Genomic DNA, 17,472 nt, shown 5'->3' on the forward strand with positions numbered 1-17,472 from the left:
TGATCAGAGGGTGTCCCACAAGGCCCAGGAATAGACTTGGCAAGGAAATATATCTCTCACTCCCTGTCTTTCCCACCCCAGAGCACTGCAGCAAACAAGAACAAGCTGAAATAGAAAAGAAGTGCACAGCTGAGGAAGAGTCTGTCTGTCAGCCCTTACTCTTAAGCATCATCTACTGAGTTGCAGCCTGAAATACACCACCAAACAAAAATTCTTTTAGCACGTATCACCCATGAAACACAATGCAAAAATCTAGCCACAAATCAAGTACCCGCACAGAGCCTTGATATTTGGAAAGCACACAGAAGCAAAGTCATTCAACTATATTCAACATACACCACAGTCAAGACCTCAAGGGAAATAAAGAACATAAAAACAAAAAAGCCCCATACAAATGACAGCAACTTCAAAGAGATAAAGAAACACCAGCCCTCTCGAATGAGTAAGAATGAGTGGAAGCACTCTGGCAATTAAAAAAGTCAGAGCATCTTATTACTTCCAAATGACTGCACTGACTCTCCAGCCACGGATCCTAACCAGATTGAAATGGTTAAAGTGACAGACATACAGTTCAGAATCTGGATGGCAAGGAAGCTCACTAAGATAAGGAGAAAGTTGAAACCTAATCCAAGGAAGCCAATAAAATGATCCAATAGTTGAAAGATAATGTAGACATTTTAAGAAGGAACCAAACTGAACTTCCGGAATTGAAAAAGTCACTAAAGGAATTTCATAATATAGTTAGAAGCATTAAAAACAGAACAGACCAAGCAGAGTAAAGAATCTCAGAGCTCAAAAACTGGTTGTTTGAATCAACCAAGTCAGACAAAAAGAGAGAAAAAAGAATTAAAAAGAAGGAATAAAATATCTGAGAAATATGGGATTACATAAGGAGATCAAACCTACAATTCATTGGCATTCCTGAGGGAAAATGAAGAAGAATAAACAACTGGGAAAATACATTTGAGAATATAGTCCACAAAAATTTCCCCAGTATTGCTAGAGACACCAGCATGCAAATTCAAGAAATTCAGAGAATCCCTGTGAGATATTATACAAGATGACCCTGAGACACACAGTCATCAGATTCTGTGAGGTTAACATGAAAAAAAAAAAAAAAAAAAAAAAAAACCTTAAGGGAAGCTAGAAAAAAGGGTTAGATTTCTTACAAAGGGAGCCCCATAGGGCTAACAGCAGACTTGTCTGCAGAAGGCTTGCAAGCCAGAAGAGATTGGGGACCTATTGTCAATATGCTTAAAGAAAAGAAATTCCAATCAAGAATTCCAAGAATTCCATATCCAGCCAAACTAAACTTTATAAGTGAAGGATAAATAAAATTCTTCCCAGACAAGCAAATGTTAAGAGAACTGGTTACCACTAGAAAAGCCTTATAAGAGGACCTTAAGGGAGTCCTAAATATGGAAACAAAAGAATGATGCCTACTACCACCAAGACATATTTAAGTACATACCCCATAGATAGACCCTATAATGCAACTACACAATCAAGCCTGCCAAACAATCAGCTAAACAACAAGATCAAAACATCATATATCAATATTAACCTTGAATGTAAATAGTCTAAATGGCCCATTAAAAAGGCACAGAGGGCCGGGCGCGGTGGCTCAAGCCTGTAATCCCAGCACTTTGGGAGGCCGAGACGGGCGGATCACGAGGTCAGGAGATCGAGACCATCCTGGCTAACACTGTGAAACCCCGTCTCTACTAAAAACTACAAAAAACTAGCCGGGCGAGGTGGCAGGCGCCTGTAGTCCCAGCTACTCGGGAGGCTGAGGCAGGAGAATGGCGTGAACCCGGGAGGCAGAGCTTGCAGTGAGCTGAGATCCGGCCACTGCACTCCAGCCCCGGTGACAGAGTGAGACTCCGTCTCAAAAAAAAAAAAAAAAAAAAAAAAAAAGGGCACAGAGTTGCAAGTTGGATTTTTAAAAAGACCCAAACTTTTGCTGTCTTCAACACACTCATCTCACATGTAATGACACACAAAGGCTCAAAGTAAAAGGATGGAGAAAGATCTGTCATGCAATTGGAAAACAAAAAAGGGCAGGAGGTTGCTATTCTTATATAGGATAAAACAGACTTTAAACCATCAACTATAAATAAAAGGACAAATAAGGGCATTACATAATGATAATGAGTTCAATTCAACAAGAAGGCAAAGAAATTCTGAACTTAAATTTGACAGTTGACCAACTAGCCTTGATAGCTACAGAACACTTTGTCCAATAATAACAGAATATACATTCTTGTCATCTGTACATGGAAGATGATCACATACTTAGCCATAAAGCAAGTCTCAATAAATGCAAAAACATCAAAATCATACCAACCATACACTCAGACACAATGTAATAAAAATAAAAGTGAATATCAAGAATAGCACTCAAAATATGGAAATTAAACAACTTAATCTTGAATGACTTTTGAGTAAACAACAAAATTAAAACAGAAATCAAAAAATTCTTTGAAATTCATTAAAATGGAAACATAACATACCAAAATCTCTGGAATGCAGCAAAAGCAATGTTAAGAGGAGAATTTATAAAGCTAAACGCCTACATGAACAAGTTAAGAAGGATCTCAAATTAACAATCTAGAGGAACAACAACAAAAAAAACTAGAATAACCCCAAAGTGAAGCAGAAGAAAAAATATAACTGGCCGGGCACACAGTGGTTCATGCCTGTAACCCCAGCACTTTGGGAGGCTGAGGCAGGAGGACTTTTTGAGGCCAGGAGTTTGAGACCAGCCTAGGCAAATGTAGAAAGACCCTATATCTACAAAAAATGAAAATATTAGTTGGGTATATTGGCATGTGCCTATAGTCTCAGCTACTCAGGAGCCTGAGGTGGAATGATTGCTTGAGCCTGGGAGGTCAAGGCTGCAGTAAGCCATGTTTGCACCATTACAATTTAGCCAATTTAGCCTGGGTGACAGACTGAGACCCCATTTCTAATTTTTTAAAAAATCAATTTTTAAAAATGAAATAACCAAATTCAGAGCAGAACTATATGAAACTGAGACACAAAATCCATACAAAAGATTAATGAAACCAAAAGTTGGTTATTTGAAAGGATGAACAGGATTGATAGAACATTAGCTAGATTAACAAAGGAAAAAAGAAATTAAACAACTTAATCCTGAATTTCAAACTGTTGTAGTATCATCTTTGTCATTTCTGATAGTGCTTATTTGAATCATCTCTTAAACCAGGAAGAAACTGAAACCCTGAACAGATGAATAATGAGTTCTGACCCATAGGCAAAGGGAGGGGAACATCACACACCAGGGCCTGTCATGGGGTGGGGAGCTAGGGGAGGGATAGCATTAGGGGAAATACCTAATGTAGATGACAGGTTGATGGGTGCAGCAAACCACCAAGGCACATGTATACCTATGTAACAAACCTGCACGTTCTGCACATGCATCCCAGAAAGTAAAGTGTAACAATAATAATGAGTTCTGAAATTGAATCAGTAATAAAAATCCTATGAATCAATCAAAAAAGACTTGGACTAGACGGAGTCATAGCCAAATTTTACCTGACATACAAAGAAGAGTTTGTACCAATTCTACTGAATCTATTCCAAAAACTCAAGGAAGAAGGATCCTCCCTAGCTCATTCTATGAAGTGAATATCACCCTGACACTAAAATCTGGCAGAGATACAACAAAAAAGGAAACCGTGGGCCAGCATCCCTGATGAACATAAATCCCAAAATCCTCAACAAAATGCTAGCAAACTGAAGCCAGCAGTACATCAGAAAGTTAATTTACCACGACCAAGTAGGCTTTATTCCTGAGATACAAAGTTGGTTCAACATATGCAAATCAATATGTGTCATTCACCACATAAACAGAATTTTAAAAAATTATATGGTCATCTCGGTAGATCCGGAGAAAGCTTTCTATAAAATCCAACCTTCCTTCATGATAAAAAAAAAAAAAAACCTCGACAAACTAGGCATCAAAGGAACACACCTCCAAATAGTAAGAGCCATCAGTTACAAACCCACAGCCAATATCATACTGAATGGGCAAAAGCTGGAAGCATTCCCCTTGAGAACCAAAACAAGACAAGAATGTCCACTCCTATTCAACATAGCACTGGAAGTCCTAGCCAGAGCAATCAGGTAAGAGAAAGAAATAAATGACATCCATTAGAAGAAAAAGTCAAACTATCTCTGTTTACTGATAATATGATTCTATACCTTGAAAACTCTAAACCTGCCACCAAAGCCTCCTAGAACTGATAAAGGACTTCAGTAAATTTTCAGGATACAAAATCAATGTACAAAATACAGTAGCATTTCTGTACACCAATAATGTTCAAGCTGAGAGCCACATCAAATATGTAATCCCACTTACTATAGCCACAAAAAGAAAAAATATCTAGAAATATATCTAACCAAGTAAGTGAAATATTGCTGTAAGGAGAACTACAAAACATGGTTGAAAGAAACCACAGATGACACCAATAAATAAAAAAGCATTTTATGCTCATAAATTGGAAGAATCAATATTGTTCAAATGGCCATACTGCCCATGGCAATTTACAAATTCAATGCTATTCCTATCAAAGCACCAATGCCATTTTTCACAGATTTAGAAAAAAAAAACTATTCTAAAATTCATACAAAACAGAAAAAGAGCCTGACTAGCCAAAGCAATTCTAAACAAAAAGAACAAAGCTGGAAGTATCACATTATCCAACATCAAGCTATTCTACAAGGCAACACTAAACAAAACATAGTGCTAGTACAAAAACAGAAACATAGACAAACAGAACAGAATAGAGAACCCAGAAATAAAACTGCACCCCTACAGCCATCTGATCTTCGACAAAGTCAACAAAACTAAGCAATGGAAAAGGATTCCCTATTCAATAAATGGTGCTGGGAGAACTGGCTATCCATATGCAGAAAGATGAAACGAGACCCCTATATATCTCCATATACAAAAATCAACTCAGGATGGATTAAAGACTTAAATATAAGACCTCAAACTGTAAAAATTTTAGAAGAAAACCTAAGAAATACCCTTCTCAACATTAGTCTTGGCAAAGAATTTATGGCTAAGTCCTCAAAGCAATTGTAATGGAAACAAAAATTGACAAGTGGGACCTAATTAAACTAAAGAGCTTCTGCACAGCAAGATAAACTATCAACAGAGTAAACAGACAACTTACAGTCTGGAGAAAGTATCCACAAACTACACATCTGACGAAAGCCTAATATCCAGAATCTACAAAGAACTTAAACAAATCAACAAACAAAACACAAATAACCCTATTAATAAGCAGGCAAAGTACAAGAACAGACACTTCTCACAGGAAGGCATACAGGCAACTAGCAAACTTATGAAAAAAATGCTCATTATCACTAATCATCGGATAAATGCAAATCAAAACCACAATGAGATGCCATCTAGCACCCGTCAGAATGGCTTTCATTAAAAAGTCAAAAAATCATTTCCTGGAACTAACCTTCATTTATTTTCATTCTGAGCTTTTAATTATTCTTTCTTCAGCCTGGAAGGTTTCTCTCATCTTTGAATCTATTCAGTTATTCTAAAACTACTTATTAAGTGCTGGTAATCATTTCATTTTTCTACTGAAAAGTGTAAAGAATCTCTAAAATTATCTTGACAAATGGCTGTTTTCTAAAATTTGTTTAAATTATAATAAAAGAAAGGGATTTTTATGAAATTGATTCTTAGCTATGAGTTGAGATTTTGTGTCTTTGTGTCTTTTGTGATCAATGTTAAGTGTTCTGTAACTGCTTGAAAAGATAGTATGGTTTATTTTTGTATATGATAGATATCATCAGTGTTCTAAGCTATGTTTAGATATGGTTACTAATTTTTGTTCCTAATCTTTCTGGGAAAGCAGTATTAAAACTTCTTGCTGTAATTGGATTTATGTAAATATATCCTTATAATTCTCTCAATCTTGTTTTATTCTTCAGCAGCTATTTTGTTAGGTATATAAATGTTCATGAATTTTAAATTCAGGTGAATTACAATTTTTATCATTAAATGTGATCTAATGATATGCGATTACACTACAATATTCTTACATCATCCTTATCTTGATCAGTATAACTTAGTTGACATATTTGTTTACCTATCGACCTTCCACCTCTCAGTGTCATAATGTTTCAGATACACCTCTTATAAATAGCATATAGCTGGATTTTAAAATTCAATATTATGTCTTCCAATAGACTATTTATTGTTTTTACTAATGTGTTTAAATTTATTTCTGATGAGTTATTTTATATTTTCTCTTTCCCAAGCCTTTTCTCTGCCTTTAATCCATCCCCGCTTCCATTTTGTATATTGATCCAGTTTTCTTTATCCACATTTTTTCTTCTCCTAGTATGGAAGGATCTTTCTATTTGTTAGTATTTCATCTTAATTGTTAACATGCACTCTTGACTTAACAGAATTCACAGTATCACTCTCCACCTAAAAAATGAGGCATGTAAAATAATTTAAATATGTTCTCTCTCCTTATAACTCTTCTATTAATATTGTCTAACATTCTACTTTTTTCTTACTTTAAAGTTGTTCAATCCTTAATTTAGTAATCTAAGCTTATTCATATTTATCAACATGTTTAAAACTTTCTTTGTTCAAATTTGCTTTTGGCAAATCACATCTTTCTTATTGGATCAAATTCTTACTTACTGAAACACATCTATTTGTAGTTCTTTCAGCAAATATTCCTGAATAAAGCTCTATTCTTTGCCTAAAAATGGTTTTATTTTACCACGTCAGATAATTTAGCTGGATGTAAAATTGAAAGAAATCAGTTATTTTTCCTTAATACCCTAAATATATTTCATTGTCTTCTGTCTGATGTAAAGTTTACCGCAAGTATAACTGCTGCACATTTGAAGGTAATCTGCAAATTACTTGTGAATGAAAGATTTTTATCTCTGACTTTCAATGTTGTGATCACAATGAAGAGTACAGATTTATTTTTTAAATCCTATTTTGGAATCAATATAATTCTCATTCTGAAATTGTGTGACATTTTTATTTCTGGATAATTCTATCGTTACCTTTTCAAACGTTTCCTTTAGCTCACTCTTTCCTACCTGCCTTTCTGGAACTCCTACTGGATAGACACTAGACCTTTGCACTGTAGTCTCCATGTCTCGTTACCACACTTAAATCTGTTTATTCCCACATACCTGCTTTCTAATCTTCAAATTCTACCTCTGGTTGTGTCTAATCAGTTTTTAATCCACTCATCTAAGGACACTAAATCCAGACCTTCTCGAGGGGAGAAGAAAAGGATAATGATAATGAAAGGACAGATTGCGTAGCTTCTGAGTTAGGGTATTTTTTCTTACCCTGGTTCATGTCGAACAGATGTTTATTTCAAATTATTTGCTATACCACACTTCATGCTCCATGCACTTTCAGGATATATATTACCTTTCTATAAAAAATACTCAACAGTAAATAATCAGGAAGTTAATAGTTGTTCATGTTAAACATGTTAAACATTTCTTGTCATAAACTCTTCTCTTTCATCTTTAATTTTTAAATATAAAATGATTAACATTTTAACGAACATTTTTACCCATAACTTTTTTTCTTTATTCTATTCTTTCTGTTTAGATTTCTTTGTTTTCCTTTCAACTGCATCTTAGCTTCTTTAGTCACTATATTTGAAACTTTTATGTCATAAGTTAAAATAGGCAAAGTGATTTTTTCACTTGCTTCTTTCTAAATACTAGTGAGTATCTTTGTAACTCTGAACATATCATTTTAAAATTTAAATTGTAAGAAGGCAGAAAAAGCAATTTTAAGACATTACAAGCAGTGATTTCTGTTTCTCAAGCACACTTGAGCAATCTCAAGATGGAAATAAATTGAACACTTCTATCAATTGAAGTCTTTCTCATGAGCTAGATTCCAGATTTAATACTATTCATAATTGCCTTCTGCAATTATGCAGTATAAGTTATTTTTAACCTATACTTACTAGACTTTTTACAAGAATTTAAAACACATGGCTTAGTTTCTGGCTACAATTATAAATCCAAATTATACACAAAAAGCAAAAAAAAATTGTATAATATGTTTTAGAATATTTTATACAGACAAGCAAAAAAAAATCAGAGTTGATTATACACGTGACAAAAGAAAATCAGTGAAAGTTTGTGTAAGAATGGAAGGGACACATGAAAACCATGCTAATTATCAGTAACATAACTAATGATAATATAATTGTCCAAGCGCTATCATTGAATTATATTAGGTATATAGTGCATTTTATGTTTCTATTTTACTATAACCACCAGTTCAGTTTTAAAACAGATATATAGACCAATGGAACAAAACAGAGGCCTCAGAAATAATGCCACACATCTACAAATATCTGATCTTTGACAAACCTGACAGAAACAAGCAACTGGGAAAGGATTCTTCATTTAATAAATGGTATTGGGAAAACTGGCTAGCCATATGCAGAAAAATGAAACTGGATCCCTTCCTTACACCTTATAAAAAAAATTAACTCGAGATGGATTACAGACTTAAATGTAAGACCTAAAACCATAAAAACCCTAGAAGAAAACCTAGGCAATACCATTCAGGCCATAGGCATGGGCAAACACTTCATGACTAAAATACCAAAAGCAATGGCAACAAAAGCCAAAACTGACAAATGGGATCTAATTAAACTAAAGAACTTCCACACAGCAAAAGAAACTATCATCAGAGTGAAGAGGCAACCTACAGGAGAAAATTTTTACAATCTAGCCATCTGACAAAGAGCTAATATCCAGAATCTACAAGGAACTTAAACAAATTTACAAAAAAAAAAAAATCAAAAAGTGAGCAAAGGATATGAACAGACACTTCTTAAAAGAAGACATTTATGCAGCCAACAAACATATGAAAAAAAGCTCATCATCACTGGTCATTAGAGAAATGCAAATCAAAACTACAATGAGATACCATCTCATGCCAGTTAGAATGGTGATCACATTTAACTTTTCAAATGTTAGTTTTTACTATTTAATTTTATACTCACAGATTTTTGGACTCATTGGTTTTATGTTTTATCGAATAGTACCATAAGCATAAAATAAATGACTAGCTTTTTAAATAATTTTGCATGTCATTTATTGCCAGTTTGCTTAAATAATCCTATACTGATTTACCATAGGAAAGTTGCAACATCAAATATGAAGTATCAGTTTAATTCCGAAATAACTTAGATGTGGCTATATCAAATTATATTCAGCTTTAAAACAAACTAGTTTGTTATTAATCTCAACATTTCCTTCTAGAAATAATACAGAATTATTTTAGTCAGTTACAGAATCACTGAGATCTGGAAATGTATAAGTTTTTGTTTTTGTTTTTGTTTTTGTTTTTGTTTTTGTTTTTGTTTTTTCTTTTGAGACGGAGTCTCGCTCTGCAGCCCAGGCTGGAGGGCAGTGGCACAATCTCTGCTCACCGAAAGCTCTGCCTCCCAGGTTCACGCCATTCTTCTGCCTCAGCCACCCTAGTAGCTGGGACTACAGGCGCCCACCACCACACCCAGCTAACTTTTTGTATTTTTAGTAGAGACAGGGTTTCACCATGTTAGCCAGGATGGCCTCGATCTGCTGACCTCGTGACCTGCCCACCTAGGCCTCCCAAAGTGCTGGAATTACAGGCGTGAGCCACCGCGCCTGGCCAGAAATGTATAAATTTTAAGAAAAATGCCTTTACATAGCTTGAGTTAGTCAAAAGATAAAAGTTAAAAGACATTTTATCTTTAAGAAACTCTGAAAATTTGGGTAATTTCTTCTCTAGATAAAGGAGTTAAATTGAGTTAAAAAGATAGCTGGAATCAGAAAGAGAATCACAACCCATGTCCATGCTCAGTATTTACTTGTTGTGTATCCAAATAATCTCAGGTTTGGGGTTTCCTTCTGCGCGGCAGGTGAAGTAGACAGTATTTCCTGATGGTACCTCCACGTCCTGGGGCTCAAAGGTAATTCGGGGGCTCTCTGCAACAAAAAAAATATTAATATATTTTTCAAAGATACAAAATTATGGCCTTCTAAGATGCTGAGAAAGAGATATAGGCAATTTAAATTTATTTCTACATTAAAGTTTTACACATCAGATGTACCAGGTTAGAGATTAGACATATATTTGACTTATACTTTAGGAGTTTGAAAGATTCACTGCACGAAGGGATCTCCAATGAAGTAAATTAAGTAAATTTTCCTGTGCTTTTATTTCTAGGAGCTCAATACAACCATATTTATGGAAGGAGTGTGATTTTATGAATCAATTTTTCAAACCAAGTGCTTAAACTGAGCTTGCAATTTTGCAGGCACTCTTGCTAGACAATTAGCCATCTAAGCACCCAACCACCCACTTTACACGATTTACAACAAGTGATATGTCTAGATCTCAAACCTGGTTGAGCAAAATTCTTATCCATATAAAGGAATGATTCCATCTTCCAATAATAATTGAGTGGTAAAACATGAAAACACTTAAATTATTTTAATAAGAAGATGGAGTGATTGATTTTGTAATGAATCACGTAATATTATTGAACTTAAATTATAAAGAACAATATACAAAAGGAACTTTTAGTTTTCTACAGTTTCACTTAATTCTCTTTAAACCTTTCTAAATAACAAAACTCTTCCTTTTATAAGTGTCTTATCTGAAATTTCCTGTCATTAACCATGACTATTATGTCTGTAGAACATTCATAGATCTTTACTAATCTTGCATACTTCAATAAAAGTCCATATAATTAATATCTTGGCTTTATTCTCTTTAGATAAGTGATTTTATTTGTTTATGTAATTAAAAAATAATAATTCAGCATCAGCTATATGCCAGACAAGGCACTGGGACTAGTGATGAAGCAGTGTTCAAAATAGACAAGGTCTCTCTACCAAAGGGTTCACAGTTTCATTGAAGCAGTTGAAAATAAACACACACACACACACACACACACACACACACACACATTAACATAGGCGGCAACTGCTTAGATGGAAAATAAGTGATATTTTGATGGATCATAAAAAGGAACCTGATTCAGTATGGAGGGATAGGTAGGTCAGTGGGAAGGGGGTTTAAATGAAGGCTTTCCATGGAATTCATAATTAAGAGGAGGACCTTAAAAGAAGTAGAATCAGAATATTGTAGGCAGGAAAGACAGCATGTAAAAAGTCCTTGGGTTGAAGAAAGGCTTAAGAACTTCCAAGAATGGAGAACACTGAGGTGGCTACAACACTGAGAAAAGAGTAAGTGACTGGAGGAGCAGAGTATAACCAGAAAGGACTGTACAAAAAGAATCAACCACATTAAGAATTGCATGCTTTATTTTAAGGTAGGAACCCATGTAAGGATTATGGGTGAAGAAATGATGTAATAAGATGTGTTTTTAAACAATTTTCCCAAACATAAAGGAGCAAGAAAAATGAAAGCTGGGATATCAATTAAGATATGAAGCAATCCAGCCACACTTGACTGCGGTTTGAACTAGAAGTTAGTAGTAAAGATGGGAGCTATGGGCAAGCTTGAGAATTTTTTGGCAGTAAAGACCAAGTCAATTTTCTTCTAAATTTGAATATAAATTAATTATATTGATGTGATTTTTAATTACGTGTTTAGAGAAATTTAAAAAATGGCTTGCCAGTGAGAGAGTGGAAAGCAAATTTTTGCTGTAATTAGAGCAGTCATGTAAGCGAATCTCCAAAACACTGAATTATCACACACATGCACACACACGAGGGTGTTCATTTATTTCTATTTAACCCAAAATACAGGAATAGAGATACATAGAGATATATCCTTATATTCACATGAAAAGTTTTAAATGAAAATCAAATAATATTGTAAGCAGCCATAATAAATTATTTAGGTAAAGCCTATTGCTTTAGTAAGGTTGTCAGAATATAACCATATGCTTATTAAATCCAAGGTTTCCATTATTTAAAAATTTACAAAGAGATGGTAAGACTGATTTTCATTATTTCAAATGTATATGGTCCCATTATACATTTAAAAAATCAATTACTGGATTTGTTGAGGGGCTTTCTCAGCAACGAATATTAGCAATTATTTGATTTAAAGTTGAAACCCCTAACTTTATTGATTATTAACACTAAGTCATACCAAGGAATAAGTGGAGATTTTAATGTTGGACACCACTTCTGGTGACCTTGTTGAAAATCAGTTTTCTCAATATTTATCCCCTGAAATTATGGAAATTAGATTAAATGTTCCTCAAAGATTCTCTCAGCTCTTCATTTTATGTTGATAAAACCTTCTTTAAATGAAAATGCAGATGATGGAAAGGAAATTGGCCATACTTTTACCACATTCCTTAAAAACACTTTCGGATAACACATTCTTTTAAAATGCATATTATGTAATAAACCTTTACAGAAAGAGAGCAAATGAGAGACATTTCTATGTTATGTACACATTGAAATTTACGTACGGCAATTGAATTCCTCTACTGTTACTGAAGCAACTGCACGCCCATGGAGTCTCCTGGGATATTCACAGGTAGCTGCAACCTGGGTGTGGCCGAGTTGGGCAAAGCCTTGTAAAAGCTCCCCCAGCCACATCAGATCACAGTCACAAACCAGGACGTTGGAATCCAGACGCCTAGGCATGCAGGCAAGAAGTACAACTGTTAAAAGGGACTATTAATGTCTATGATAAATCTTTTGAGTGGTAATATTTAATTTCCCCCGATTTACCTTATCTGTTACATTTTTGACTCCAGGATTCTCTATTAACCAATAAGCAGATTTTAAGCATCACTTAACTTGTTGCATATCTTGCACAGAGTAAACACATTTTCATATTAACCATGTTTTTGAGAAGTCACTTTAAAACTGGAAAAGCGGTTTTCCCTTAATGTGCACTATGTCTATTATAAATAAATAATTGTGAGGTGAAATGAATCCTTATTTGTTTTAGAGAAATGTAGAATTAAAACTGTAAGTATGGCCAGGTGCAGTGGCTCATGCCTGTAATTCAAGCGCTTTGGGAGGCCTAGGCAAAAGCATCACTCGAGGCCAGGAGTCTGAGACCAGCCTGGCATTCTAGCAAAGTTCCATCTCCAAAGATAAAAATTTTCTTTAATTTCTTTATGGTTTCAACTTTTATTCTAGATTCATGGGGTACATGTGCAGTTTGTTACCTGGGTATATTGCATAATGCCGAGGTTTGCGGTCCTATTGATCCCATCACCAATGTACTCAACTTAGTACCCAATATTTTTGTAACCCTCACTCCCCTCCCTCCCTTCCCTCACCAGTAGTCCCTAGTGTCTATCATTGTCATTTTTATAACTATGAGTATCCAATATTTAGATCCCACTTATAAGTGAGAACATATGGTTTTTGGTTTACTGTTCCTGCATTAATTCACTTAGGATAATGGCCTTCAGTTATAGCCATGTTGGGCAAAGGACATTATTTCATTATTTTTTATGGCTGTGTATACAATTTTTTTAGTTAGCCAGGCATGGTGGCACCCGCCTGTAGTCCCAGCCACTTGGGAGACTGAGGTGGGAGAATCACTTGAGCCCAGGAGTTGGAGGCTGTAGTGAGCTGTGAAGGCGCCACTGCGCTCCAGCCTGGGTGACAAAGTGAGACCCTGTCCCAAAAGCAAAAACAAACAAACAAACAAAAAAGCTGTAAGTATGGAAGTATTCCAGTTTGCTTTGTTTATGTGTTATAGAACAAGGAAGCTGTAATGTGGTGGTGGTATTTCAATATTTTTGGATTACTCAAAAGAGTGGTAGAAGCTTTGCTGCCCAAAGGAGGCTTATGAATGTGATGTGTGATCCACGCAGCTCCCCACGGAGGTTAGCTTTTTTTCTTTTGTAAACTCCTTGGCATCAATATGGATAGGCATGTGTTCTCTGTGTTTTCCATTTGCTCTAAAGGACAGAAGCCAAGCTTTCCTTTTTTGTAATGCTCAAAGTCCCGGTTAGAAGGTCCCCCTCTGGAATTGCCACATGCAGACTGTAACAGGAAGGCAATGGCTCTTTTCATTTCTTTATGGTGTTTCCTAATATAGGCATACAAGTTATTCATTTTTGCAAAGTTTTACTGTACTTCACTAATTTTTTCTAGCATATTTTTCCTCATGAAATAAAATAGATCACCAAAGAGATTTATGTGTATCTACCTCCATTCTTGCCAAAAGATGTCTGGCAAAAAGGTACAGAAATGATTAATACTTTTTTTCATTTCTCCCAATGGGTTAAAAAGGGAGCTTTTGCTAAGTGGAATTCACAAGTCTGTCTATGGTGGCAATTGGATCACACTCTATGCAAGGAAATCCAGCAATGAAACAGTAATGTGAACATATTTACAATAGGTGTTAGATTGATTGTAAGAAGTAGTGTCCTATGTGACTGGAGGAGAATACAAAATGCCATAATTTTAATAACTTTTAATCAAAATTATTCATGCACAAAAGTGCTTACAAATATGGAAAACAAACACACAAACACAACTTAAATCTAAAGATACCAATTTGCAAATGAAAAAATCACTTCACTGTATTAATTTAGAAATTTGCATGGATGTCATGATACTGGAAGAGACAAACCTGAAAGTAAAAAATTGTGCTATTCTCTAGATTTAGAAATTAAAACACTTCCTAAAACAACTGTATATATTTTAATAAATTTAAGAAAGTCTTATTATCTGACAGTTTCATAAAATGTTTTGCAGATATGCAATTCATATGACTAATTTTTATAACTGTATCTAAACTTTATTATATTACCCTGAAAATGATAGCTATATTTAGTAGCTTTAAATTGCTAAAGGGAAAAAAACTTGCACTTATTGCAAAGTTAGTTAACCATATAGATATTATTTGCTTAATGTTTGCAACAAGACTTCACACTAACGTGAGAATATAAAGCCATGGCTAAAGTAGGGAATTCTGTCAGCCTTGTCGGGAGTGGGGTGTAAGTCGTAAAAGTCAACTAGCACTTGTTCAGGAGAGTGCTGTTGGTTCAGCAGGCCTTGGCTGTTCCTTGTCACGGACTGATTTATTGTACCAGCTACGTGGCTACAAAACAGATCTTGTTCAACAGTATTGTGTTCAACATTCACATTTACATTTTGAGTTTAATTTCTTGTAATTTTCTCAAAAAGGAACATACAAGAACTTACTCCTCTAAATATAAAGGAGTAAGTTCTCACTTCAGCATCACCATGACATTCGTCTGAATTGAACATAAGCAAGGATTAAAATACACATCCCCTGGGAGCATCCTGAGCATGGCAGCCTCACCATGCAGTTGTCCCATTTCCCAGAGTCATCACTGCTTACTCATTGCCTTCCCTCAGTTATACCTTCCCTTATGCGTCCTCATGCTTGTGTGTTTTGGTTACAACTGAGCACAAGATTTCATTTATTTCTAATTATTATTTTCAATTTAAGATACTCATCCATAGTGGAGTTGCAAAACATGAAGAAAACAACAAAAGGATACAGATTTTCACTTGCCAGTTGAAAAACTTCTTTTGTGTTTGTAAAATAATCTAGTAGCAAAACTATACTTTCATATGATAATCTGAGTAATCTTTATAAATAATTTTCAAATTTATCATGAGAAAACGTTTTCAAAATTTTGCCTATAATTTAGAGCCATGAATATTGAAAACTAAGAAGCGATAGAGTCAATCAATAAAAAAGATGGTTCTTATGAACCTTTATTAGACTATACTAAATATTGAATACACTATGTTTAAAATCATTACTTTACTCTTCTCCATTTTGAAAGTGCTCTTATATCAAATATCATACCAAGTATAATAAATGAAAGCCCCTCTGATAGTATGCAGTCAAGAATCACAGCACTAAAATAATTACTCACTTGGATATATTCTCTGCTCAATGAAAAATTTCAAAGGAAAAAAGTGGTGCCAGGTAAATTAATCTTTTCCATTTGTAAACAGTAACACCTCACTTGTACTTACACAATCCCTTTCACTTAAAGATCCAAAAACACTTTTAAACAAAATGGATCAAGAACATTTTATTGATTTTTACAGTCCACTTGTGAAAGGTGTGATTGTCATGAGTTAGAAATGGCATGACAGATGGAGAACCCAGTGTTGGGTGACCTTCATAGTGCCAAGACTGGAGTCAAGGGAAGAATTACCACTGGTTTCTCTGCCCTCACATGCTATCAGTGAGTGGACACTCCTCAGTTGAAAAACTTTATTGTTGAGGGTGGAATTTATTTAATAGTAGGTGTAGCCCTCTATTGCTCTCCTATATTCTGTTGTTCTCATCTAAATTGTAGCCTAAATAAGACACAAGTTGAGGATTTTGAATAAACAGATGTCCAGTTTCCACCCTGTCTTGGACCCATCAGGATTTCATGGACCCTAAGCCGTTTGCTCAAATCATCTGTATGTCAGTTTCCCACAAAATAAGTTCATAAAATAAAGATACTTCATCAAAATAACAAACTTAAAAAAAAATCATCTGAAAACATTTGGGTGCACAGTGCATGCATGTAAGGTGCATACTGGCACATCACTGTAAGGAGAACTCCCTCGGCCTCTTTATTGGCAGTTATTTTTGCATGTGTGTTCCAGCAATGGAGTGAATGCTGTTTCAGTAAATGTAAGAGGAGGCTGGAACAAAAAAGCTGCTACTAAGATTTAACAGGAAAGAATAATAAAAAGAGATTAGAAAAAAACTAAAGGATTTGGCACTTCAAAACTTTCTCTGAGTCACAGAAGGCAAGAATGACCCAGATAGAAATTTATATAGACAAGAAACACTGCATGGGAATTATAATTGCAAATATACAAAGACAGTGATTCTAACCATATCTGATGTAACAAATTTTAAAAAAGAGAGAAAACAGACAAGTAGAAAATAATGCACAATATTTCTCCCACCACCAAAATGGAACATCCTATGACCCTGTTACAAAATGTCTTGGCATTTTGCATATCCCACGTAGGACTGAAAAACAAGAATAAATGGATGTGTTATTCCAAATGACTGGTGCAGCCAGTTCTGACAAGTAAGAAAACTTTGGCAAAAAGCAGTTATCATGGTTGGAACTGGAAGCCATTATTTTTAGTGAAATAACTCAGAAACAGAAAGTCAAATACCTCATGTTTTCAAGCTTACAAGTGGGAGCTAAATAATGCATACACATGGATGTAGGGAGTGAAATAATAGACATTGGAGAATCAGAAAAGTGGGAGGGTGGAGTGGGCATGAGGCATGAGAAATTATCTAATGGGTGCAGTGTACACTATTAGGGTGATGGCTACACTAAAAACCCAGATTTCACCACTATGCTATATATCCATGTAACAAATCTACACTCGTACCTCTTTACAGATAGATTAGATAGATATAGATAGATAGATAGATAGATAGATAGATAGATAGATAGATAGATA

At 34.8% G+C, this 17,472-nt stretch overlaps 1 protein-coding gene across 1 annotated transcript in view; it reads right to left on the reverse strand.

Moving 5' to 3' along the window:
* Window positions 1-17,472, reverse strand: part of PXDNL (peroxidasin like) — a 523,848-nt gene that overhangs the window by 144,077 nt on the left and 362,299 nt on the right. Inside the window, exons 7-8 of the mRNA XM_023184241.2 lie at window positions 12,504-12,673; window positions 9,918-10,035 (exon numbers count right to left, since the gene is read on the reverse strand). Coding sequence (XP_023040009.2) covers window positions 9,918-10,035; window positions 12,504-12,673 — 288 coding nt within the window. The remainder of the gene's footprint in view (window positions 1-9,917; window positions 10,036-12,503; window positions 12,674-17,472) is intronic.

The sequence above is a fragment of the Piliocolobus tephrosceles genome, chromosome 7, assembly GCF_002776525.5.
Source record: "Piliocolobus tephrosceles isolate RC106 chromosome 7, ASM277652v3, whole genome shotgun sequence".
Taxonomy (NCBI): domain Eukaryota; kingdom Metazoa; phylum Chordata; class Mammalia; order Primates; family Cercopithecidae; genus Piliocolobus; species Piliocolobus tephrosceles.